This window comes from Gadus morhua, chromosome 17 (genome assembly GCF_902167405.1).
Source record: "Gadus morhua chromosome 17, gadMor3.0, whole genome shotgun sequence".
Classification (NCBI taxonomy): domain Eukaryota; kingdom Metazoa; phylum Chordata; class Actinopteri; order Gadiformes; family Gadidae; genus Gadus; species Gadus morhua.
The window spans coordinates 14,604,945-14,631,332 of NC_044064.1; the positions used below are offsets into that span (position 1 = coordinate 14,604,945).

General features: G+C 47.5%; 4 protein-coding genes across 8 annotated transcripts in view; 3 read left to right on the forward strand and 1 right to left on the reverse strand.

Annotated features, from left to right (window-relative positions):
* The window catches only part of otud4 (OTU deubiquitinase 4), a 12,272-nt gene extending 7,537 nt beyond the window's left edge, over window positions 1–4,735 (forward strand). Inside the window, exons 16-21 of one of the 2 annotated variants that reach the window (XM_030338381.1) lie at window positions 440–872; window positions 1,088–2,149; window positions 2,370–2,410; window positions 2,567–2,927; window positions 3,613–3,692; window positions 3,783–4,735. In XM_030338381.1, coding sequence (XP_030194241.1) covers window positions 440–872; window positions 1,088–2,149; window positions 2,370–2,410; window positions 2,567–2,927; window positions 3,613–3,692; window positions 3,783–4,202 — 2,397 coding nt within the window. In that variant the 3' untranslated portion in view covers window positions 4,203–4,735. The remainder of the gene's footprint in view (window positions 1–439; window positions 873–1,087; window positions 2,150–2,369; window positions 2,411–2,566; window positions 2,928–3,612; window positions 3,693–3,782) is intronic. The other variant, XM_030338382.1, reaches the window with a different exon arrangement.
* A 1,652-nt stretch (window positions 4,736–6,387) lies between these two features.
* Window positions 6,388–17,007, reverse strand: abce1 (ATP-binding cassette, sub-family E (OABP), member 1). The gene is made up of 19 exons (XM_030338389.1): window positions 16,869–17,007; window positions 14,073–14,265; window positions 13,721–13,806; window positions 13,071–13,168; window positions 12,308–12,425; window positions 11,901–12,038; window positions 11,292–11,361; window positions 10,959–11,055; window positions 10,260–10,349; window positions 9,389–9,510; window positions 8,923–9,047; window positions 8,552–8,648; window positions 8,409–8,468; window positions 8,042–8,100; window positions 7,840–7,950; window positions 7,412–7,554; window positions 7,158–7,280; window positions 6,848–6,959; window positions 6,388–6,744 (listed from the first exon to the last, which is right to left on the reverse strand). The coding sequence occupies exons 2-19, from the start codon at window positions 14,173–14,175 to the stop codon at window positions 6,697–6,699; spliced, it is 1,800 nt and encodes a 599-aa protein (XP_030194249.1). The 5' UTR covers window positions 14,176–14,265; window positions 16,869–17,007; the 3' UTR covers window positions 6,388–6,696.
* Window positions 17,008–17,016: 9 nt separating this feature from the next.
* On the forward strand, window positions 17,017–20,970 carry anapc10 (anaphase promoting complex subunit 10). Of its 3 annotated transcripts, none has more exons than XM_030338395.1 (6): window positions 17,017–17,106; window positions 18,305–18,420; window positions 19,321–19,411; window positions 19,729–19,849; window positions 19,936–19,989; window positions 20,405–20,970. In XM_030338395.1, the coding sequence occupies exons 2-6, from the start codon at window positions 18,306–18,308 to the stop codon at window positions 20,576–20,578; spliced, it is 555 nt and encodes a 184-aa protein (XP_030194255.1). In that variant the 5' UTR covers window positions 17,017–17,106; window position 18,305; the 3' UTR covers window positions 20,579–20,970. The 3 variants fall into 3 exon arrangements, with proteins under 3 accessions (XP_030194255.1, XP_030194252.1, XP_030194254.1); XM_030338392.1 differs by having other exon boundaries at window positions 17,024–17,106; window positions 20,402–20,970; XM_030338394.1 differs by having other exon boundaries at window positions 17,073–17,230; window positions 20,402–20,970.
* A 275-nt stretch (window positions 20,971–21,245) lies between these two features.
* LOC115529584 (uncharacterized) lies at window positions 21,246–25,546 on the forward strand. 2 transcript variants are annotated; one of them, XM_030338391.1, is made up of 8 exons: window positions 21,246–21,412; window positions 21,524–21,592; window positions 21,967–22,055; window positions 22,629–22,791; window positions 23,881–23,960; window positions 24,167–24,248; window positions 24,371–24,582; window positions 25,360–25,546. In XM_030338391.1, exons 1-7 carry the CDS (start codon window positions 21,376–21,378, stop codon window positions 24,574–24,576), a joined length of 726 nt encoding a protein of 241 aa, XP_030194251.1. In that variant the 5' UTR covers window positions 21,246–21,375; the 3' UTR covers window positions 24,577–24,582; window positions 25,360–25,546. The 2 variants fall into 2 exon arrangements, with proteins under 2 accessions (XP_030194251.1, XP_030194250.1); XM_030338390.1 differs by lacking the exon at window positions 25,360–25,546 and adding an exon at window positions 24,870–24,918.
* Window positions 25,547–26,388: the final 842 nt, after the last annotated feature.

The window sequence follows — 26,388 nt, forward strand, 5'->3', positions numbered from 1 at the left end:
GTCAGCACTGACTGGCTGTTCTTTGTTTTGATTGGGTACTGCAGTCAGCACTGACTGGCTGTTCTTTGTTCTGATTGGGTACTGCAGTCAGCACTGACTGGCTGTTCTTTGTTCTGATTGGGTACTGCAGTCAGCACTGACTGGCTGTTCTTTGTTCTGATTGGGTACTGCAGTCAGCACTGACTGGCTGTTCTTTGTTCTGATTGGGTACTGCAGTCAGCACTGACTGGCTGTTCTTTGTTCTGATTGGGTACTGCAGTCAGCACTGACTGGCTGTTCTTTGTTCTGATTGGGTACTGCAGTCAGCAATGACTGGCTGTTCTTTGTTTTGATTGGCTACTGCAGTCAGCACTGACTGGCTGTTCTTTGTTCTGATTGGCTACTGCAGTGCTTTCATCGGTCTGCAGTCGGTAACATTCCTCCTTCTTTGATCCTACAGACCGGTCAGAAGGATGCACCCCCCCTGGTTGAGGTCCCCAGTTCAAGCCCTTCCTCCAGCCCTCCCACCCTACCGGAACACCCGGGCCCCGCCCCTACCACCTGGTTGGCCACTGTCAAGGCCCCGCTGCTCACTCAGAACACCACCTTCACCTCCACCTCCCGCCCCCTCGGGGCTGCTGCTGCTGCTGCTGCTGTTGCTCCGCCCGCTGCCACGGCCCCCACTGCTGAACGCAGCGTCCCCTCCCCCCTCCCCACCACCCCCACCACCCCCAGCTCCTCCTCCTCTCCACCCGTCTTCATCACTCCTGTAGCCCCGCCTCCGGGTGGCCTCTCCCACGCCTCCACCCCTTCCTCGCCCTCCTCTACCCCTCCCCAGTCTTCCTCCTCGAGCTCCCCCCACCCCTCCTCCCGTCCCGATCGCCCCGCCGCAGGTGAGATGTTCATCAGTCCGCCCGAAGGGCTAATGTCCGCTAACCCGCCGTCCACAGATCCCTGTGATGATCGTGTTATTTTGTCGTAACCGTGTAGACGTCCATGAAAGGGTGTGAACCATTAGTCATTTCTTTTGATTGGTAAAGACAAATCCGAGGTGTCTCAGGGATAGGCAAACTGACGCTTGTTCTCTCAATCCTTGTCTTCTCTGCAGATGTGATGAACACGGCTCGACACATGCAGCTCCCCGCAGCATACGTGTCCAATCCCCCATCACCCCAAAATGTAGTACCCAGCAACCCTCCACCCCAAACCTCCTCACCTCGAGACCCTACAGCTCCCACCGCTGCGCCCCAAACCCCTCTGCCACAGCCCTCTGTACCCCGTCTAGTACACGTCATCCCTATACCCCAACACTCGGTGCCTGAGCCTTCCGTACCCCAACATTCTGTAACTGAGCCCTGTGTCCCCCACCAGCCTGTAGCCCAGCCCTGTGTACCCCAACACCCTGGACCCCAGCCCTATGAACCCCCAAATCCTGTACCTGAGCCCTATGTCCCCCAACACCCTGTACCCCAACACCCTGTACCTGAGCCCTGTGTCCCCCAACACCCTGTCCCCCAACACCCTGTCCCCCAACACCCTGTACCCCAACATCCTGTACCTGAGCCCTGTGTCCCCCAACACCCTGTACCCCAACATCCTGTACCTGAGCCCTGTGTCCCCCAACACCCTGTCCCCCAACACCCTGTGCCTGAGCCCTGTGTCCCCCAACACCCTGTCCCCCAACACCCTGTACCTGAGCCCTGTGTCCCCCAACACCCTGTACCCCAACACCCTGTGTCTGCGCCCTGTGTCCCCCAACACCCTGTCCCCCAACATCCTGGAGCCCAACACCCTGTACCCCAACACCCTTTACCTGAGCCCTTCGTCCCCCAACACCCTGGAGCCCATCCCTCTGCACCCCAACACCCTCAGCTGCAGGCGTACAATCCCGTACCAGGTCAGACGCCTCCGGCCTCCCAAGCCTCGGCAGACTCCCCGCCCCGCCCCTCCCACCTCCCGGTCCAGCCTCCTTACCCTCCCCCCCCCCAGCATACCCTCAGCGCCTCCTCCTCCTCCTGGCCCGAGCCGAGCCAAGGAGGCGTCCCCCTGCAGCAGCTCTCCCAGCTCTACCAGGACCCCCTCTACCCTGGCTTCCCTGTGGGGGCCGCAGGCGAAATGGTGCCCAACCCGGCCTACTCCTCCAGCAAGTCCGGAGATGACCTGCCACGCGGTGAGAACATGACGGGGGAGGTGGTGGAGGTGATCGAGGCGATGGTAAAGGGTGGTGGGTGGTGGAGTTGGTGAACGAGGAGGAGATGGGGGAGAGAGGGGCGGGGCTTGGGCGGGAGGAGACGGCGGTACAACAAAGCAACTAGCGACAGTTAGCTGCCTGCTTCGCCTCCTACGCTGTCCGCCGTTGGTCATGTTGTCCTCCTCCGATCTCTCCGCAGATGTCAACGTCCTCCGGTGGTTCTTCAACCTGGGAGTCAAGGTAGGCCCGGTCCCCATGCTCAGCCCACCCGTCAGATGTAGAGCCGTAATAACGACATCTCAGACATAGAGCTTCAATCTCAATGTTCAGTCAATAAGTGCTGCTGCTGCACAGTGTGATAACGGCTGCGTGTCCCCCCCCCCCCCCCCTACCCAGGCCTACTCCAACCCCATGTTCCAGCCCTACATGTACCTGCTGCCCCTTCAGCAGTCCCACGCCATGCACCCCCCTCCCCGGGGCCCCTCCCCACAGGGCGCACACCCCTCCCCCCCGCCGCCCTGGCAACAAGCGACTCCGCCGGGCCACCCGTCGGGGTACCCCTCCCCGGGCCCTGGGCCCCGGTACCCTGGCCCTCAGTCTCCAGGGCTCCAGCTCTACCCCTCAGACCGGCAGCAGTCTCCCCAAGGCAGGTCTCCCGGCCCTGGCCCCCGACACCCAGAGGGCTACGGCGCTACCGGAGGGAGCAGAGCCAACGCACCCTCTGAAACCATGTTGGCCGGCGTTGGATCACCTGCAGGTAGGAGCTCCACTGGGGGTTGCTATATATTCTACGGGACTGGTTGCTATAGTGACAGTAGCGGTGTGTTCTACGGGGATGGTTGCTATATATTCTACGGGGCTGGTTGCTATAGTTACAGTAGCGGTGTGTTCTAGGGGGCTGGTTGCTATAGTTACAGTAGCGGTGTGTTCTACGGGGATGGTTGCTATAGTGACAGTAGTGGTGTGATCTCCAGGGCTGGTTGCTATAGTTACAGTAGTGGTGTGTTCTATAGGGCTGGTTGCTATAGCTACAGTAGTGGTGTATTCTGCGGGATGGTTGCTATAGTTACAGTAGTGGTGTGCTCTACAGGGATGGTTGCTATAGTTACAGTAGTGGTGTGTTCTACAGGATAATAATAGTTACATTATTGGTGTGTTCTACAGGATGGTCGCTATAGTTACAGTAGTGGTGTGTTATACAGGGCTGGTTGCTATAGTTATAGTAGTGGTTTGTTCTACGGGGCTGGTTGCTATAGTTACAGTAGTGGTGTGTTCTACAGGGCTGGTTGCTATAGTTACAGTAGTGGTGTGTTCTACGGGGCTGGTTGCTATAGTTACAGTAGTGGTGTGTTCTACCGGGCTGGTTGCTATAGCTCCACTAATGGTTGCTGTTGTTACAGAGGTAGTGTTGGTCGTTAAAGTGTCTGTGTGTTGTCCTCCAGCAGGTGTGCTGGCTGACCAGGGTTACCATGGTCAGAGACAGGTTCTCCTGCTCGACCCTCCAATGAACAACATGCCCATCGTAAGAACGCACGCATGCACGCACGCACACACGTAGATATGCATGCATATATTCAATGCATTAAAAAAAAATGTTTGTCCCTTCCTTCAGTGGGTCCCTGAACCCAAATTCCAGGACTCCATGGTTGCCGGGACGTCAACGCCCCATGGCAACTGCGTCCCCCCACCCCACTACGGCGCGTTCGCCAACACACCCAACAGCAATCAACATGGCAACCAATACCATGGTTTCCATGGCCACTATCACAACAACAACCAGATGACCAATCCAAGTGAGGGGTTCGGTCACATGGCGTCGGGGCCCGGCGTGGGCGTGGAGCCCTGGAAGGGGCCGGAGTTCGGGTCAACCAATCAGAGGGCCAGGAGGGTTTACCATCAGTCGAGGGGGGGGGGAGCGGAGCGGCCGGGGAGGAGCGGTAGGGGGGGCAGGCAGCGCTATGCGCCACACTACGGCCAGTACGGCAGGGGTCAGAGCTACTACCACCACCACCCCCAGCTCCCTGGGCAGTGACTTGCTTCCTGTTGTACCCTGCCCGTCCCATCAGGTGTGGACAGGACGCGGGGGGAAGCTGCAGCGATTGGCCGGACCCTCATGCACTGCGGGCGTCCGACGTCCTCTACAGGGTCTAAATAGAGCTTGGGTTTGATGGGTTTCTTTATGCTGCCTTTTAAAAAAGAAAAGCTAACAAGCTATAGCACTTAGACCTTAGGATACTATGCTGTTCTTTGCTGAAGTACTTTACAGGTCGCAAAGCTAGCCGAAGTGGTGGTAGCTTGCGCCACAGCACCTTTCTTAATGTGTTGCTAGCACATGGCTCGTGCCAACACTGGCTCTGATCTAGTCTGGACTCCGCTGTTAAACCAATCTATCATTTATCTGGTGATTCTTCTCTGGTTCAATTATCCTTGGTCTCTTTTAAACTTCAAGGGGGGTTGGTGTGCGCACCCTTTAGAACAACCACACTTTTGTACAAAGCCAAAGCTGTTTACTTTTGTTATGATCCTTTTTTTTGTTATGTTTGAATAAAATTTAGTACAACAATGCTGAGGTTCTCTTCATGTCCCAAGATCTTACACAGGGTCTGCTAAACCATATCAGCTCACACTAAAACCTACCAACATGCTATGCTTATGATGCTAGGGTACTTGTCGTACTATGCTAAATGTAGGCCTACTTGGTGTTCAGTCTGCTGCTGCTACAGAGCCTCTTGTACTGGCCTGGGCCCCGTTTCCCGAAAGCGTCGTTAGCCTAAGTGGATCGTGAAGTGCGTCGAAAGGGCATCGTAGAGTTTTCATCGCGTTTCCCGAAAGCATCGTTGGTCACGAACGTCTTGAAAACGCTCGTAGCTAACGAGTACTCCAGGGGTGCTCGTAGGTACTCGTAGGACGCTAAGAGCATCGTCAGCTATAGCCTCAGTGGCGTCGCCATCGGACATTCCGTATATTGGATGCGTTTTATTAAAACGCATTGCGCCTTTATGTTCTTAGTTTGGTAATTAATAAAGATTATTAATTAATTTATTAATAAAGATGTTAAAATGGCCAAAATAAAACGGGACAGTCCAGAAAATGTTTGCGCAGGCAGGGCACTCAAAATGTGTGAGAGAAAGTGGGGGGATTTGTGCAGACTGACATAGGCTACTCATAAAACGTAGCATAAAATAATGTAAAAAAAAAATTAAATTAAAGAAATTAAAAAAAATAACGAAACTAAAGAGATTAAAAAAAATAAAGAAATAAAAAAAATTATAAAAAACAAGCAAAGAAGCAGGCAAAAGGCTGGGATATGGTGGGTATTGGTCAAGTTGACGGGAATGTTTAGTGACATGAGGGAGGGTGGAGGGGGTTAAAAAAAAGTCTCAATCACTATTCGACGCGCATGAAAACCAGCCGCGTAGTTATGAGGGAGGCCGTCCTCACACCGATCTTCCTCATCGTCATCGTCCTCAACGTCCTCCGGTTCAAGCAATGCCACCCCAGCCTTAGCTGCAATGTTGTGCAACATAGCCGTCACACATATCACGGCGCATGACTTGGCCGGCGAAAACTGGAGCCCTCCGCCTGACTTGTGAAGGCATCTAAAGCGCAACTTCCACCTCCCGATCGTGCGCTCAACGATGCACCGGGCCAGACGGTGGGCTTCGTTGTATTCCTCATCATGGACGTCTCCCGGGTTATTCACAGGTGTGAAGAGGAATTATTTCAGGGGGGAAAATGCCGTGAAACGCACAGTGCATTCAGGATTAGGACTGATATATGTCGGTTTAAGCCTAATCAATTGTGTTTTAATGTCTTTAGCATTCATATAATTGCAGTCTATTTTTTTTGTAGGCTACTCTGCTGTTGTCCTTGATGGGGATATATTTTAACCCTTTTTAACACAATTTTCCTGCGACATTCCTGCGTCTCCCCCTCCTACGGAGCCCATTTCAGCACCGTGTCAGTAGACAGTTACAATCCTACGACGTCGCGAGTGCAGCGGATGCGCGTTCACGTTAAGAGGAGTTTCGGGAAACGCTCCAAAGAAATTGACGATGGATCGCAAGATCCATCGGGAGAATGATCGTACGAGCGAAGATCCATCGTTATCGGGAAACGGGGCCCTGGTCTTTATAGATCGATTGGTTGTTTGATGTTGATATACATTTATTGACTAGCTCTAGTCTTCGATGGATTCATTAATAATTGAAGTCAAGTTACGGCGAGAATCAAGATATTTATTGTGAATACAGGATTACGAGGCATCTTTAAAGACGTTGCCAGTGAAGGTGGCTCAGTCCGCTGCAGGCCGTGTGTATCGTAACACTACGCAGCATTAGCAATCGGCTCCCGACAGCAGCAGAGGAATGACGACAACCCCAAGCTCCTCATCCCAGCCACACCGACGGAAAGCACTGATGTCACGAGGAGCACTGGGATGTCAGGATGAAGAGCACTGTGATGTTAGATGAGCTGTGATGCGAGACGTATATCGGGAAGATGGAGCTGGTCCCAAAGGAAGTCGATTAGTCATCGAGGAAGAAGTAGTTCCCACTCTTCTTTTGCTCCGTGTCCTGGGAGAGAGGAAGAGAGCGAGCATTACGTAGATTATTGTAAATGTATTTTTATAGGGGGACTATCAGAGTATAACGTGTGCGTGTGTGTGTGTGTGTGTACCTTGATGGAGTTCAGCTTGTTGATGCGTGGTCTGAAATTGTTGGGGTCACGTCTGAAGGTGATCTCCAACAGGGACAAGAACTTGTTCATCCCAGCAAGTAGACCCTGAGGCCTGCAGCGAGGAAAGGAGAGAGATATCACTTTTTTGTCTGATTGGTTCAGAAGGTATATGACGTGGACAGACAAACATCGAATTAATTATTGAAATCAACCAACAATTAAATAGGCCTCCTGTTTAATTGAAAAAAGAAAAACTCAGACAAAGTCTGGAGACAGTGTGTGTGACTGAGCGACTGTGTGTGTGTCTTACGTGTTGGCCCTGGTGCAGGTAGAGGGGATCCCATCAAAGACAATGACTCGGTCTGCCAGGTAGGTGGCCATGATGAAGTCATGCTCCACCACAAAGGCCGTCTTCTTAGAATGGAGGATGTACCTGAACACAAACACACACCGTAGTAAGCAATGTATTTAGTGCATGTTTGTGAACACACACACACACACACACACACACACACACACACACACACACTCTATAGTGGTATATGTTGCATAATGTGGCGGTACCTCTTGATGACGCGGGCGGCCATGAGACGCTGCTCTGAGTCCAGGTAGGCTGAGGGCTCGTCGATCAGATACACGTCGGCTGGCTTCCCCAGACACAGCGTCAGAGCCACACGCTGCAGCTCTCCACCTGATAGGTTCTGGACCTGGGGGGCGGGGTTACAGTGGTGAGTCGGGGGCGGGGCTAGAGGGATATGTTGGGGGCGGGGTTACAGTGGTTCATTGGGGGCGGGGTTACAGTGGTTCATTGGGGGTGGGGTTAGAGGGATGTGTTGGGAGCGGGGTTACAGTGGTTCATTGGGTGTGGGGTTACAGTGGTTCTTTGGGGGGCGGGGTTAGGGTGGTTCATTGGGGGGCGGGGTTAGAGTGGTTAGTTTGGGACGGGGTTGTAGGGCTACTTTGGTGGTGGGGTCAGAGTGGGGGTGTCTTACGTCCTGGTCGATGATGGCCTCGATCAGCATGGGCTTCATGACGTCCGTGATGAACTGAGGGTGTGTGTAGGCATCTCGGATCTTGTCGTGGAGGAGAGCCCTCACACTGCCCTGGAAACACAAACACACACACAGTTAGTGGACTGGTCTTCATAAGGGAGCAGTGATCTTGATGATGATGATGATGATGTTGAAGACAGACCCTGAACTTCGGGCTGATGGTCTGAGGTTTATAGCTGACATTCAAGATGGGCACGTCACCTGACACACAGAGAGAGAGAGAGAGAGAGAGACTATTATCACTCAATACACACAACCTGGAGAGAGAAACAGCTGGACCTCAGTTTGTGTGTGTATTGTCAGGGGGTTGTGTGTCACAGTCTGGCTGGTCGGTCAGTTGGTTGATATTAACTGATTCGACCAAATTCTCATTGGTCGGACAAGCGCTGGTGTTACTTTCATAAGGAAAAAACGCATTTCGAGTGATAGGCTATATTTTGTCAGAAATAACATTAGTTATTGATACAAATTATATTCACAGCTCTGTAGTGTAGTTGTGTGCGTCTCACCTCCACCATCAGGCTTCAGACCTCCAGCAAGCATTTTGATGAATGTCGTCTTGCCAGTTCCTGGATCACATAGAGATAATCACACACATGCAACCATCTTCCCTGCATCGTCAATGTATGGCACGCACACAAACACCGCTTACCATTTTCTCCCAGCATGACCATGATCTCAGAGTCGGTGAAATCCCCCTCTTTGATCTCCAGACTAAACTCTCCTAAAGTCTTCTTCATGTTGGGGTACTGCACACACACACACACACACACACACACACACACACACACACACACACACACACACACACACACACACACACACACACACACACACACACACACACACACACACACACACACACACACACTTAATTCACATGACACAGAAAATATCACAAAAATACTGTGCCTGTGTGTATGCTGATTAGTGGTCACAGGGGACACAAGCGTTGCTAGGCGTTGCCGTGATTCACGGGCATAAAAGGAAGTGATTGGCGCAGGGAGAGGAAGTGGGCGGGACCTGGTAGTGCCGGAGCTTCTTGACCTCCTCCTCGCTGGCCGTCTCGGCCACCTTGAAGACCAGCGAGGTCTCCCTGAAACGAAGGTTCTCCGTAGGGACATAGCCATCCAGGAAGATGTTGATGCCTGGACACACAGACAGAGACAGACAGAGAGAGATGGAGACAGAGAGACAGAGAGACAGAGCGAGCGACAGACAGACAGAGAGACAGACAGACAGAAATATTTATATAATATATATGCATACACACACACTTATCCAACTGTAATGAGAGGAGTCTATGTGTGTATGTGTGTGCGTGTGAGAGGCCCGTTTTGAAAACAGGTCCCGGTTAGGGAATTCAAATCATGCCTGCATGTACATTCGGTCACCATCAGCTTTACAGCCACAATCAATCAAAACAACGGCTGACAGCAGCTTGAGGACATCAGAGCCAGAACATGTGGAGTGTGTGTGCGAGCGTTACCCTCGCGGACGCTGAAGGGCATGGTGACCACGCCATAGGCGCTGGGCACGCCGTACAGACAGCAGATGAAGTCCGACAGGTAGTCCAACACACTGAGGTCATGTTCCACCACGATGATGTACCTGCACACACACACACACACACACACACACACACACACACACACACACACACACACACACACACACACACACACACACACACACACACACACACACACACACACACAGTTAGCAGTAATATACGTTTTAATTAGGGCTGAACTATTAATCAAATTCAAACCAAGACTGCGATGCAATAGAAAACGATTTTGAAATCGCAATGGCAGCGGTTGTTACTGCTACTAAATGGAGATCAGTAAGATTCATATTTATTTTTCATTTACAATTCAATAGTTAAATAAAGATGTTTAATATCAATGAACGCATCAATTCATCTCAACACATAGGCCTGGCCTAAAGGAAAGAGCGGTTTATACGTTGAGTGCTTCCAATGTTGTGTTGGTCATACTAAAGAATGATCTATGGCTTGTTTACTGAATAATACAGAACATAAAGTCCTTTTAAAAGAAAATTTGAATGCTAAATCGCAATATTGATCGAGATAATCGCAATTAGATTATTTCCAGAAATCATTCAGCCCTAATTTTAATGCAAGCAATATAATACTATGAGTTTATAGTATGGTCAGGGTGTCTAGTCAGGTGTTACAAGACAGAGTCAGAGGTCAGGGTTCAGGTTTGTGACTATGCTTTTCAGCCCCTCCCCCTTGGCCCTTTGCCAGGCCGCCATTGTAAGCAAGATTGTTATCTTAATGACAAGCATGGTTTAAACGAAGGTTAATCAATCCAATAAATAAGAGCGGGTCTTACCGGTCAGGCCTGATGAGGGAGCGGATGGTGATGGCGGCCTTCAGCCTCTGCTTAACGTCTAGGTAGCTGGACGGCTCGTCAAACATGAAACTGGAGAGAAGGAAAACACTTTGTTAGTCAACACCGACCACCGGGTGAGGGTAGAGGAGGCAGAGGGAGGGATGAACCCCTCAGGGCAAGTCATTGGGTTGATTGGAGCGCGCTCATTGGACGACACGCCTGCAGCAGCGACCCGGCATCTTCAGAGAGCCAATGGGTGTGCACGGTTCCTTTGGGGATATGGTTGCATTGTGGGCTGTCAATTTGGATATATTTTTGTGTCCACTCCACTGTGAGCCGAGGTAAGAAGAACCGATACTAAGGCTCTAATTAAATTAATAAAAAGGTGACATATTATACCACCAGGTGTGAGTGTGATTAGCCGTTTCAAGCCGTTTTGAAAATCCTCTTCTGACATCACAAGTGCACGTGTCCACCTAGATGTGTGCTGGATAGATCAGTCTACCCAGTCGACCCAGTGGACTGTAGCAAACGTTGCTCATCTATCCGCCATACATCTAGGTGGACACGCCCACTTGTGATGTCAGAAGAGGCCGATTCTCAAAACGGTAATGGCTGATCACACACGCGAGTTCCTATTAGCACAACACGTCTCCACCACAGAGAGGAGGAGAGGAAGGAGGAGGGCGGAGGACGTACATGTCGGCCTGCTGGATGCACACCACGGCGCAGGCGAACCTCTGCAGCTCTCCTCCAGACAGGGCCTCTACGTTACGCTCCCGCAGGTGGGTCAGGTCTGCCGCCGCCGCCACACACACACACACACACACACACACACACACACACACACACACACACACACACACACACACACACACACACACACACACACACACACACACACACACACGCACACGCACACGCACACCCACACACACACGCAAACCAATGAGCATAGATGTAGATACGTGACATCTGCATTTAACACTGAGTTGCAAAGACAATGCTATGATGACGGTGTGTGCGTGTTACCTAGCTGTTCACAGACGAGCGTTTGTGAATCTGTGTCATCCTTCCTGGTGAGGATGGCACCTACTGACCCCTGGTGGAGAAGGTGGGAATAACAATGCAATGTTAACGCCAACGCTTAAATATTAGCATTTACATTCAGCCATAGAGCAAGCGCTTGGCTGTATTTAAAGAGTAGTTCTACTCAGTATTTAAAGAGTAGCAGACAATATTTAAAGAGTAGTACTAGTAAGTATTTAAAGAGTACTAGACAATGTTTAAAGAGTAGTAATAGTCTGTATTTAAAGAGTACTAGACAGTAAAGAGCGAAAGAGTACTAGACAGTCTTTAAAGAGTAGTAATAGTCAGTATTTAAAGAGTACTAGACAGTCTTTAAAGAGTAGTAATAGTCAGTATTTAAAGAGTACTAGACAGTCTTTAAAGAGTAGTAATAGTCAGTATTTAAAGAGTACTAGACAGTATTTAAAGAGTACTAGACAGTTAAGAGCAAAATAGTACTAGACGGAATTAAAAGTGTGCTGGTCAGTACTTCAATAGAAGCAGACGGTATTTCATCAGCAGACCTACACAGTGTTTAAAGAGAAGCACCAGACAGTATGCAGAGAGCCGTACCTTCACAGTCTTGGGGATCTGGTCCACATACTGGGGCTTGACGATGGCCCGCAGGTCGTCCTCCAGGATCTTGGTGAAATAGTTCTGGAGCTCCGAGCCCCGGAAGTAGGTCAGGATCTCCTGCCAATCGGGGGGGTTCTGAGAGAGACGGGAGTACCAGTGAGAAAAGGCTCGGTTAACCTGTTTTGGTTCTGCGTCGGGTTTAGGAAGTTTGAGTGGACCAATCACAGCCCTCGACGCAAGGTTCCAATTTTTGGGCGGCGCACGTCAGGCCGTTGCGGTGGACGCACGGAGGGTCCGCAAGGACTTGATGGGTCCGTAAAGCCCCTTGGGTAGCATCGTCGTGGAACCATGACTAAGCCTTAACTCTCTCCCAGTGTGGTGGGGGGGGGAGGGGGGGCACTCACATCAAACTTGCCCAAGTTGGGCTTCTGTTTCCCAGCGAGGATCTTGAGAGCGGTGGACTTTCCTATTCCATTGGTCCCCACAAGTCCTAGGACCTCACCAGGTCTGGGGATAGGCAATCTACACCAAACACACACACACACACACACACACACACACACACACACACACACACACACACACACACACACACACACACACACACACACACACACACACACACACACACACACACACACACACGTTCAGTCACTTAAAGGCTAACCTTCAGGATTCTCCATCCTGAACCCTATTTTCCACGCCTTTTGGTTCGAAGTTACTACTACTATGGAAAATGCTTTTTGAAATTGAAATCAGATTGTTCTTACACGTTTCTGACAAGATAATGGGATGGTTCACAACAGAGAATAAAACACAGTAAAAATGTAAAAAATATATTGTTATTGTGTTTAAGGCTCAATCAAATAATTTCCCTATTGTCCTGATGACGTGCCGGCAATCTCTTGCCGGCACTCCCCTCTCCTGCCCCCATTCATGTTTCCACCCCTCTCATCATGCAGCAACTAAACATCTGTGAGCAAAACTTGGTTGGTCACAATGACAAACAGAACGGATCAAACTAAAAATAACTATTGCACTATTACATCATAGGGTTTCATTGAGGCCCTTTGTGGATTGAATAATAAGGTCCAGGTTGAAAAATTTAAAAAAAGTTATAATTAAACTCCAGTGTGTGTGTGTGTATATCTGTGTGTGAGTGCATACCGATGTAGTTTGAAGGAATTGGCACAGTATCTGTGTGTGGTCTCCTTCTCCAGATTGCTGGGCAGATTGACGATGGACAACGCCCCAAACGGACATTTCTAGAACAACAGGCCACAGAGTTCCCCGTGTTAGAAAGAGATAGACAACAATGAGCCACAATAAACACAAGCCTCAGACTCCTCATTCTGCTGACCAATGTCATACAAAAGACCTTAGCAGGACAGAAGAGGAAGGAGAGGATAATAATAATAATACATTTTATTTTTTCAAGGTGCCCAAGGGCACTGTACAAATTAGAAACATAAAGTTAACACAAAGTACATATAGTCAAGCAATCAGACACTGACACTATAGACATAATACACTCAGGGACGGTCAGAGAGCAAGCGTGCAGGACGGAGATTGACACAAGATGGACATGGAAGCAAGGTACAAAGGGAAAAAAACCACATGGAGACACTCAGAGGGGAAACAGACAATACATAGGGCATACAATTTACACCAGATGTAGGGATGATAGCAAGTAAAAACAGGGGGAAAAAAACATGGCAGCCCAAGTAGAAAAGGATAGATAGTATAGGAAGAGGGGAGTGGATGAAAGGAAGAGCTGGAGGAGGGAGTTGGAGAGGATAAGCGGTAGTAGCAGTTACCTTGACACAGATACCACATCCTATACAGAGAGACTCGGAGATCCACACAATCTTACTCTGGGCCGTGACCTCGATGCACAGCTTACCTGGAAATAAAACACACATAATGAGTTACGAAAAACTTTCCATAACTTTGTAAATGCACTTTATATATTAAACACCTTCCATAACTCAAGATATACACTTTATATATAACACCTTCCACAACTTTAGACACACAATTTTTATACCACTTTGTTTGGGCTAGCAGGAGCCCCAGAACTAGCTGCAGCTAACTTTGGCTAACTGTAGCTCCAGACCTAGCTAGTGACTAACTGTAGCTCTAGACTGAGCTCATAGCTAGCGGCCTCACCCATGCGCACCACCGGGCAGCTTTTCTTGCACTCTTGTCTGCATTTCTTGGGTTTGCACTTGTCTCTGTTGACAATGGCTACCCTGGTGTTCTTTTCGGCCATGATGGGATGGGGGTGGGGGGCCCAGGCTGGGGCCACACAAACACACAGTCACACACACACAGACAGACACACACACACACACCAGGAGAGCTGTAGGCGAGAGAGAAGACTTCAGTATCTAGTCATTTACGGGAGGCTTTTATACAACGTGAATACAGACACAGGTCAGGGGTTAGACAGTACAGATACAGGTCATTAGGGAGCAGGTAGGGGTTAGACAGTACAGATACAGGTCATTAGGGAGCAGGTAGGGGTTAGACAGTACAGAGACAGGTCAATAGGGAGCAGGTAGGGGTTAGACTTTACAGAGACAGGTCAATAGGGAGCAGGTAGGGGTTAGACTTTACAGAGACAGGTCATTAGGGAGCAGGTAGGGGTTAGACTTTACAGAGACAGGTCATTAGGGAGCAGGTAGAAGTTAGACAGTACAGAGACAGGTCAATAGGGAGCAGGTAGGGGTTAGACTTTACAGAGACAGGTCAATAGGGAGCAGGTAGGGGTTAGACTTTACAAAGACAGGTCAATAGGGAGCAGGTAGGGGTTAGACTTTACAAAGACAGGTCAATAGGGAGCAGGTAGGGGTTAGACTTTACAGAGACAGATCAATAGGGAGCAGGTAGAACTGTACAAAGACAGATCATTAGGGAGCAGGTAGAAGATAGACAGTACAGAGACAGGTCATTAGGCATCAGGTAGGGGCTAGACAGCACAGAGTCATTAAGGAGTAACATCACATCAAGGTTGTGTCCACGCCTTGAATGTGTTATAACACATATTTATCAACAGATTAATACAATCCTGAATAAATGAAGATTGTGTCCATGTCTGGACTGTAATGAAGCCTCAACAACAACAGCTTGGTTAAATACTGGAGCTAAGCTGTTCCAAAGGTGAATGACTTTTCACTTAAACTCATCATTAGGTTATGTTAATAACAATGTGATTAACATTTTTCTATGAGAAGTTTTGCCAAAAATACAGACAATGTGTGGTTTTCTTCTCACTATACTAGGAGTGTTAGTATTTCGGTGTTAGTACTATGATAGGACTGTGCTAGTAGATTGTTCTTATACGTTTCTGACAAGATAATGGGATGGTTCACAACAGAGAATAAAACACAGTAAAAATTTAAAAAATATTTTGTTAATGTGTTTAAGTCTCAATCAAATAATTTCCCTATTGTCCTGATGACGTGCCGGCCATCTCCTGCCGGCGCTCCCCTCTCCTGCCCCCATTCATGTTTTCACCCCTCTCATCATGCAGCAACTCAACATCTTTGAGCAAAACTTGGTTAGTCACAATGACAAACAGAGCGGATCAAACTAAAAATAACTATTGCACTATTACATCATAGGGTTTCATTGAGGCCCTTTGTGGATTGAATAATAGGGTCCAGGTTGAAAAATCCCAAGTTATGATTAAACTCTAGTGTGTGTGTGTGTGTATATCTGTGTGTGAGTGCATTCCGTTGTAGTTATGGAGCTAAGCTGGAGCTAAGGAGTGTTAGTATTTCGGTGTTAGTACTATGATAGGACTGAATGCACTGTGTTAGGACTGTGTTGGTAGTATAGTGCTAGTACCATGTTAGGACTGTGGTAGTAGTAATACGTTAGGACTGTGATAGTACTATGTTAGTAGTACAGTGTTCATGCCATGACAGTGCCATCACAAATAATAACGGTTTGGTAGTTAAATAAAAAAAATGAATAGAACCGGTATGAATGTTTTTCCTTTTTCTGGTGTCTAGGCCTGCCGGGCAATCAAAACTTTCCACCATGTACAAACCACCTGTTTACTTTGGGATAACTGGAAGTAGGTCTAACCGATAGTATGGAAGCTGTGTCTTGGGTACATCTTTAGGCTACTGACTTTGGAGGATAAGTGGATCTGAAAGCAACTGATGTCCAAGCAGCAATATTTGTGCTGTGGTAGTTTTGCAGTTTATTTAATTGAAGCTCTTTTGAAATTAAAAAAATAATCGTTAATTTGATTTGTGCAGCAGCAGCTGTCTCCTCTGGTTTTGATTTGGGCAGGGAAAGTTACAAACAAACAATGATTTATTGTTTTAACCGGAAACCGCGGGGTTCTCAGAAGAACATCCATCGGTGGGAACATATCCACACCTTGTCAACACTAGTGTAACTAATATGCGAGTGCTGTGTTAGTACTGTGGTAGTAATGTGGAAGTCGGCCAGAGTCCTGTTATCCCTGCATAGTGCGTGTCGGCAATGGTTGTTGAAAGTTGCTGAAAGTTGTTTCAAGTTAAATCCCCTAATACTTCCTTGAGGTTTCTTGTTGTTCATGTTCTAACGATGAGCTTTAGTTTAGCGGTGTTTTCTAAACGCTGGATACTGGAGCTGTTTGCTCCTACCTGACATGGTGTAACGACCGGTAACACACCAGTAGGTTAACCCTTCTCTGACCGCCACCGTTGAATCCACACCCTCCAATGGCAATATATATATATATATATAGGTCGACTCAAAGTGTGTTAAAATGATCCTGAGGTGAGCTAAGACAGTAGATGCCCACACGGCAAAGTAACAGCTCCATGTCCCTCTATTTGACAGCTGCCATGCTGTGGATGAGCTGTGTCTGCGTTTGAGACATTCTATGCCTTAGATATCCTATAGAAGTAGCTGTTCTATGTAATAGATTGTATCGGAGAAGACAAGCAAGATTTAAAAACTCACTACTACTTGGCTCCTGACAACGCGCTCCTTAACATCGACCGATGAGTGTTGGGTTGAGCTTATTATATTCCTAGGAATCAGTGATCTTCCAGAAGCAACGTGTTCTTTCAGCCGGTCTGGAGAGATGGCGCCGACACGCACTAAGATCTGCAACGTGCCGCGTCACAACCCGGCGACCCGGCGGACGTCACCACCCCGCGACCCGGTGGACGAGGGAGTGGGAGATTCAACTTGCTAAGTATAAACCATATCGTTGTTTCGTTGTGTGTAGAGCCTGTTATATACGTGTCATATCCTCAGTGTATCGAAACAGAGTCTTCATTCGTCGCGTTGACGTGGACTGAGCCGCGTTAAACGTTGAGGTACGAGTCGTTAGAGACCGTTCGTTGATGTCTATGTTATGAGTCATGGTAATATTAATAGACTAAATACATTGTTACCAGGAATGCCATAGCCCATAATGTATTTTCTGCAACTACCATACACCGTCGATATCATTACCATAACTACCATAGACCATTTACCGTCACCATAACTACCGTATGGCCGCAATAAACTAAGAGGATGTTGGCACTACGCACCATTGGTCGCAATTCTCTCCATGGAGTGCCCTATTCATGAAAACATAATTAGCAGATTATATTTAAATGTAATAAACTCTATTGGATATCTTGGGTCATCCTCCTTGAATCAGTATGCATGTGGTTCCCAAAAAAATTGCCATCTATGAGCAATTTTCTGTCAATAAGTCTGAAGCGTTCAATCACGTCAGAACGCTGATTAAACACAATAATCCCATAAATAGGGTCATAATTGCTACAAAGAGGTTTTAATGTCAACGTCTTCTTGTCGCTTGCGGCTTAATACCGTCAAAATACGACCTATAATCTTTAACATAATCATGGCCCATCGAAAGCGTTACCATAACTACCATATATCATCGATGTTGATACCGTCCAAATACCATTGATATCGTTACCATAGCTAACATGGACCTTATCGTTACCATGAGAGCCATGGCCCGTCGGTATCTTTACTATAACTACCATTGCGCATAGATATTGTAACCATAACTACCATAGACATCGTTACCATAAATACCATGATGTCCCAAATATTTTGTCACCATAAGTATTTTCACCATACCATATACCTTAGATATTGTTACAATAACTACTTTGACTATATCTTTAACATAAATACCATTGACTGTATAATTCGATACCATAACTACTTGAGAAAGTATAGAAAATCTATTTCAGAAGTTATATTCATCACAGCTGGACTCTTGTTTGTGATCCAACGTGCATGGGGGGAATAAAAGACTAGCTCAGACACATGTCTGTGGTAAGCTAAGTGCTAGTGCCAATGTGATTGGCAGGTAGAGCTCTAAGGTGGAGAGTGGTGGTGCTCACCTTGCAGGGTTCTCCTTTCAGGATGGCCACCCCCAGCAAGACCCCGCCCGGGGCTGACCCCAAGCAGCTGGAGCGGACCGGAACCGTCCGGGAGATCGGATCCCAGGCAGTTTGGTCGCTGTCCTCCTGCAAACCTGGTAGCTCACAGTGCAGGATGGAGGAGAACAGTGACGCTATGCTAGTACTATGTTAGCACTGTGTGGTACTGTGGTAGTTCAATGTTTGTACTATTGTAGTACTTCATAAGTACTGGTAGTATTATGTTAGCACTGTGTGGTACTGTGGTAGTTCCATGTTTGTTCTATTGTAGTACTTCATAAGTACTGGTAGTACTATGTTAGTACTGTGGTATGGAGTCAAAAACGAGTCCAGAAAGCGTTGTAAACGTGAAGTATTATACCTGTATAATAAGTATGTAGTGCACACTTGAAATAGTATTTTTTTACATTTTTTGTGCTCTTTTTGCTTTACTTTTTTTTTTTTGCGATAATTGTCTGCATTTCTCTGGTGGGCTCATTTTGTCATGAGGGTTGCGTAGAGCCCCTTTAACGCATAGTTCCTGGGACCGTCCAGCAGATGGCGGTAATGCTTGCACTTATGGATGCTATGTTGGTACTGTGGTATTATGGTAGGTCTATGTTAGTACTGTGATACTATGTGCTGTGGCACTGTGGTAGTTCTAGTTTAGTATTGTGGTGCTATGTTAGTGCTGTTGAACTACAGTGGTACTATGTTAGTAGTGTGGTGCTATGGTAGTACTATGTTATTACTGTGGTGCTCCGGTACTATCATGTTAGCACTGTGTTACTATTTTAGTACAATGTTACTCTACTAGATGTTCTGATGTCCCTCGAGCATGTTTTGTTCGGTAAGTCGTAGCTAAACGACCCTCCAAATTTATCAAGCTTGATTTATGAACACAAGTATTTGAATAGACGAGGAACTGTTGAGCAGAGGGTTTCTTCTGCAAATGGTTTATTAAAGACAAATGAACAGTGGACTCCATCACAGTAACCCCTCCCCTGTCCCTGGATCAGGCTTTGGAGTGGACCAGCTGCGGGACGACAACCTGGAGACATACTGGCAGTCTGACGGCTCCCAGCCTCACCTGGTCAACATCCAGTTCAGGTAACTCACCTGGTCCACATCCAGTTCAGGTAACTCACCTGGTCCACATCCAGTTCAGGTAACTCGCCTGGTCCACATCCAGTTCAGGTAACTCACCTGGTCCACATCCAGTTCAGGTAACTCACCTGGTCCACATCCAGTTCAGGTAACTCACCTGGTCCACATCCAGTTCAGGTAACTCACCTGGTCCACATCCAGTTCAGGTAACTCACCTGGTCCACATCCAGTTCAGGTAACTCACCTGGTCCAGATCTTCAGTTGAGGGCACAACCTCAAATGGACAAGATGTGTCTTTATGTTTATGTTGATGTTTGCAGGAGGAAGACCACCGTGAAGATGTTGTGTATTTACGCCGACTATAAATCTGACGAGAGCTACACGCCCAGTAAGATCTCTGTCCGCGTCGGAAACAACTTTCACAATCTGCAGGAAGTTAGAGTAAGAACCTATACCGGTCCTACCTCCCATATTTACCCACCTGTCTCACCTCCATATAACCTCTACCCATCTGTCTGTCTCTGCAGCAATTAGAAATGGTGGAGCCAAGTGGCTGGATTCACATATCCCTGCTGGATGCGGTAATTGATAATCTCTTTGTGTAGTATACTGTGCAAACTGTGTTGCACGCCTCGCCTAGGGGGCGCCAGAGTTCTTTAGGGGGGGGGGAAGCAATGCAAGCAAAAAATAAACCGGAAAAAAAAAAAATATTTAGATGTATAATACATGTTTCAAATGTTTAAAATGTGTAAAAGAACAAAAAGTTCTTTAAAAACACACAGAGGTGTTTGAGATGTTTCAAATGTGTAAAAGATCTTTTCAAAACGATTTTGAAAATGTTTGGGGGGGGGCAGAGCTCTCTATTTGTGCTCTAAGAGGGGGCTCACTCCATCACACTTTGAAAACCCCTGCTCTATGTAGTATAAGTAGTATATATGTGTACAACAGGGAAACCGTCCATCTAGTATTGATAGTATTTCTATGTGACCCCAGAAGAACAGTCCGATCCGGACCTTCATGATACAGGTGGCGGTGTTGGCCAACCACCAGAACGGCCGGGACACCCACATGAGACAGATCAAGATCTACACGCCGGTGGAGGAGAGCTCCATCGGGAAGTTCCCACGATGCACCACGGTGGACTTCATGATGTACAGGACCATCCGCTGACTCCGGAGCCCACCGTAATCCTTATCAATATGGACATCAATTCAAATGTCAACAGCGTTAGGACCCGGGGTCGGTCGGTCGGTCTCTCTCTCTCTCTCTCTCTCTCTCTCTCTCACTCTCACTCTCACTCTCTCACTCTCATGGTGGAGAATCAAACGCACCAGGTTACCTCTGGATGTCCTTACAGAGGAACAAGATGAGGTTCTCCTCCCACACCCTGCTGCGTGCCATTGGGCCGCGTCCCAGACGCGCGCCAGGAACCACGTGCTTCTGTCTGCGGTTGCAGGGGAGGACGCGCGTATAGATGCTGCTGAAGAACCTTTCTGTGCATCAAATGACCCTGTGTATCCTCGTCTCTGCTGTGTTTCTATTAAAAACGCCTTTCACATGTATGCCAGTCTCTTGAGGTTTATACACACAGAACATACATCTTCATGTTTCCCTTCTACCATCACAGTCTTATGTATTGATACACATCTCGCTTTTACGATTACCATCTCGCTGTATATCGGGTGACAAAGTGTGTGCCAAAAGTATAGATACTTGTACAAAGCGTGAGATGGTAAATTGTCTACCATCCTCACTTCCTGTGTGGACCATCACCTAGTGGTTTTGTGACTTCCTGTGTGACACATTCGCGCCCTCCAGTGAGTTGCTGAGAATCGGAGTGACATACTGAGTCGGGGTGCTTGTCGAAGAAGAAAGATATACTAAGAATCAGATAGAGATTGGCACATTAGTACAGGAAGTAACTTGGATACAGGTCTCCATCCTTCGGAACGGATAGCTTTGTTTCCATGATGACTATGGATTGGTTGAGAGTGTACCTGGCAGGTGAGCTCTCCTTTCGCACTTGTTCAAGTGAAAACATGATATTGAAAGCTGAACCAGTGAGTTTGAAACCTGTTGAAGTTGAACTATCATCATCCTTTCTCTTTTTCTCAGGGCTCTTCTTGGTACCTCTTATTTCTGCGACCGACTCCACCACTCAGCGGACTTCTGCGGTCACGGAAGGTGCAGATATTAACCAAATGTTTCACTTTATCTCTGAGGGACTTGTATTGTGAAGGAAGGATCAGCTATTAACAATGTTCCACTATACCTTTCATGGGACTTAAACTGTAAAGGAAGTTCAAGATATTAACCAAATGTTCCAGACCACTTAGGGACTTTTACTGTGAAGGAAGGACTATACCTATATTAACCAAATTCTGAGAAGGATGGTCCAGTCCAGATATGAACCCAGTGTTCCACTATACCTCTGAGGGGACATTTACTGTGAAGGAAGGTTGAGATATTAACCAATTGTTCCACTATAGTCTATAACGCTGAGGGACTTAGAAGGAAAATATTCCCCTTGTTGTGTGTAACCTATTGTGTCCCTACAGTGCAAAACTTTTCCACAAGTTCTGAGCCAACCACGGCAGATAAAGGCTCATCCACACTCGTTTCCAGGATACCGGCAAACATTTCCATGGTAATGTCAATATCCACTTCCATCACAGCAAATAGTCAAAGCATCAAGCAAGGGTCTTGTCTAGTTTCTTGGTCAATGCTGGGATTGTCTAACATATGTTAGTATGGTGAGTGATTTGATAGTTTAGTATGGAGAATGTTTTGATACTTTAGTTAAGCATGGAGTTACAATTATTTTATAGTTTCTTATGTTATTGGCTTCAGTCAACACTGGGGATTACTTATTATTAGTTACTGTGATGTGTGGGCTGTTCTTAATGACGCCAGCTTCAGTGAGTAGACCCAATCTTTCACCTGGTATTGTGGATCAATCCACGCAGGTGGCGCTCGTTGTATTGGGGGCATCAGGGAAAAGTTGACTTTGTTGGGCTGAGTACCCGTGCTCAAACTGAGGCGATGGAAGCCCAGTGTAGCACTGACTTTGTTGCAAACCTGCCATTTTGTCTGTGTAAACACTCCAATTGTAGAAAAGCCTAACCCGGAGCTACATGTAGTACATCAGTGTCCACATATAATCATGCATAAATGAAGATATCAACACAAAAACATCAGTCCATCTCCTCTCTTCGTAAAGACCCCGTCACCCTCAGCCAGAGGAAATGCAACTACACCGGAAGCAATGCACCCCACAACCACTTCCAGCTATTCACAGCAGCCAAACAACACAACAATCTTCGTCCAATCAACCAGCAGCCCTGCCGGAACAGTTGCCATAGTTACGACTTCAACAATTGCAGGTAGGGCGACACACACACACACACACGTCTCTCTATACAATATATGGTATATTTTTTATGGGGAGACCCTTTAATTCAGTCTACTCTCTCTCTACAGGTTACGTGTTGTTGGTGATAATAGTCTCTCTCTCTAGAGGTTATGTGTTGTTGGTGATAACAGTCTCTCTCTCTCTCTCTCTCTCTCTCTCTCTCTCTCTCTCTCTCTCTCTCTCTCTCTCTCTCTCTCTCTCTCTCTCTCACTCTCTCTCTCTGCAGGTTATCTGTCATTGGTGATAATGGTCTCTCTCTCTACCCGTTATGTGTTGTTGGTGATAATAGTCTCTCTCTACACGTTATGTGTTGTTGGTGATAAGTCTCTCTCTCTCTCTACAGGTTATGTTTGGTTGGTGTTAATAGTCTCTCTCTCTCTACATATTGTCTGTTGTTGGTGATAATAGTCTCTCTCTCTCTCTACAGGTTATGTTTGGTTGGTGATAATAGTCTCTCTCTCTCTACATATTGTCTGTTGTTGGTGATAATAGTCTCTCTCTCTCTCTCTCTACATATTGTCTGTTGTTGGTGATAATAGTCTCTCTCTCTCTCTCTCTACATATTGTCTGTTGTTGGTGATAATAGTCTCTCTCTCTCTCAACAGGTTATGTGTTGTTGGTGATAAGTTTCTCTCTCTCTCTCTACAGGTTATGTTTTGTTGGTGATAATAGTCTCTCTCTCTACATATTGTCTGTTGTTGGTGATAAGTCTCTCTCTCTCTCTCTACAGGTTATGCGTTGTTGGTGATGATAGTTTCTCACTCTCTCTCTCAACAGGTTATGTGTTATTGGTGACTAACGTTTCTCTACAGGTTATGTGTTGTTGGTGATAATAGTCTCTCTCTACAGGTTATGCGTTGTTGATGATAATAGTCTCTCTCTGCAGGTTACGTGTTGTTGGTGATAATAGTCTCTCTCTCTCTACAGGTTATTTGTTTTTAGTGATAATAGTCTCTCTCGCTCTACATATTGTCTGTTGTTGGCGATAATAGTATCTCTCTCTACAGGTTACTTGTTATTGGTGATAATAGTCTCTCTCTCTCTCCCTCCCTCTCTACAGGTTATATTTTCTTAGTGATAATAGTGATAGCCCTTGCTGTGCTTTGCTGGATCCTCATTTCTCTCAGGAGAAAATCCAGGGTGAGTCAGCTTAACTGAAGCCAACATAAAAAATATATTGAAAAAACTCTTCAAGATTGGAGAAAAACTAATGAAAATTGTTTGTGTGTGTGTGTGTGTGTGTGTGTGTGTGTGTGTGTGTGTGTGTGTGTGTGTGTGTGTGTGTGTGTGTGTGTGTGTGTGTGTGTGTGTGTGTGTGTGTGTGTGTGTGTGTGTGTGTGTGTCAGTGGTATTCCTTTGACTTCAAGTACCCTGTACTCCTGACGGACCCTCCTGGGACTTTTGAGACCGTCAACATGGACGGACTGAGTGAGTGTGTGTTCCTGTAGTCACAGTATCTGTGTACGCCAAGGTGTGTGTATGTTAACGTGTGTGTTTGTGTGTGTGTGTGTGTGTGTGTGTGTGTGTGTGCGTGTCTCTATCTCCTGCAGATATTGTTGACCTTTCACCTTTGCCAGCATCCAATGGGGAGCGTCTCCTGGACCAGGAGGTGCTCCTGCCCTATAGCGGCTTCCTCCCATTGGACAATGAGCAGACTGACAGGAAGTGGGACCAATCCGACGGAGTGTCACTTCATATAACAGAGGAAGAGCTGGAGAACAGCACTGCACTGTCCTGTGGTTCTACTGCACCCTAGTACTGTGTATGTACCCTAGTATTATACTGTCTATGTACCCTGTATGAATACTGTGTATGCATCCTAATAATGCACTGTGTATCTACCCTAGTACTGTACTTTGTATGAACCCTATTACTGTGTATCCTAGTATTGAACTATATAAATACTGTGCATGTACCCTGTATTACAACTGTGTATGTATCCTGTATGAAAACTGTATTTACCCTATTCTGTCTTTTTATTTGTAGCGTATTTGTTGGTTCTTATTAACATTATCTCTTCTCCTCCTCCCCTCCCCTCCATTTCTCTAGTACCCTGTCTCCTCCTCCTCCTCCTCCCCTCCTCCTCCTCCTCCTCCTCTCACCTCTCCTCCTCCTCCTATACCCTGTCTCCTCCACTCCTCCTCCTCCTCCCCTCCCCTCCTCCTCCCCTCCCCTCCTCCTCCTCCTCCTCCTCCTCCTATACCCTGTCTCCTCCTCCTCCTCCTCCTCCTCCCCTCCTCCTCCTCCTCCTCCTCCTCTCACCTCTCCTCCTCCTCCTATACCCTGTCTCCTCCACTCCTCCTCCTCCTCCCCTCCCCTCCCCTCCTCCTCCTCCTCCTCCTATACCCTGTCCCCTCCTCCTCCTCCTCCTCCTCCCCTCCCCCTCCTCCTCCTCCTCCTCCTCCTCTCACCTCTCCTCCTCCTCCTATACCCTGTCTCCTCCACTCCTCCTCCTCCTCCACCTCCTCCTCTCTCCTCTCCTCCTCCTCCTATACCCTGTCTCCTCCACTCCTCCTCTCCTCCTCCTCTCCTCCTCCAGTACCCCGTCTCCTCTTCTCCAGAACTCCTTTCTCCTCCTTCTCTCCTCTCCTCCAGTACCCCGCCTCTTCCCTTCCTCCTCCTTCTCAGTCTCAGACAGAAGATAGTGGTGGAGAAAAGAGACTTAAACAAACTTAAACAAAAATAATTCAAACTGTCAAATATGAAATAAAATGTGTCAACGATTATTTCTTTGTGTGGGTGTAGGAATCTGTTTCTTGACTATTTATTTTGGTTTACTTTATTTTGCATAATTTTTCCAGAAATGACACCATATATAATGTACCAGATCGTTAAACATACATGAAGGCGAACATTACCCATTTGTAACAAGGGAACCAAACAAGTTGCTGATCGGAGGTGCTCCTACAACGTGACGGTTTGCCACGCCACCGTGACGATAAGCTACGCCTGCGTCCTTGTAAAGGCCGTATTATTCCTCACGCCTAGTCCGTGTACCCATGTGCATGATGGAGGCCGTACCCTGCGTGCGTTTGGTGTGTCCTTTGTGCACGTCTCCCTGTCCTTTAGTGGATCATGTAGGCACGGTGCAATACCAAGCATGAGTCATGTTCTGCGAGATGGAAACAGGAAACGGCGAAGTAGTGGTAGTAGTACAACGCCGGTGAATGCGGAAGACTCTGGTCGTATATTCCCAAAGCAGTAAGCCTACGACCTTTCCTAAACCCTTGTGCTTGACCTCTATGAAAAACGCTGTGAGATCAAGGAAAGATGTGGAGAATTCACAAGGATTTAGGAAAAGACAACCGTGGTGCTTTGAAGAACCCGATGGCCCACTAGGCTACATAGCTACAATGTTCCGAAAATGGAGTAAAAAATCTGCAACAGAGAGTCCCTGTGTGAGGCTGTGTTGCTGTGGTAGTACTAGTGTGTGGCGGTAGGGGGTGCTGCTGTCATCAGAGAGGGTCCCTGTGTGAGGCTGTGTTGCTGTGGTAGTACTAGTGTGTGGCGGTAGGGGGTGCTGCTGTCATCAGAGAGGGTCCCTGTGTGAGGATGTGTTGCTGTGGTA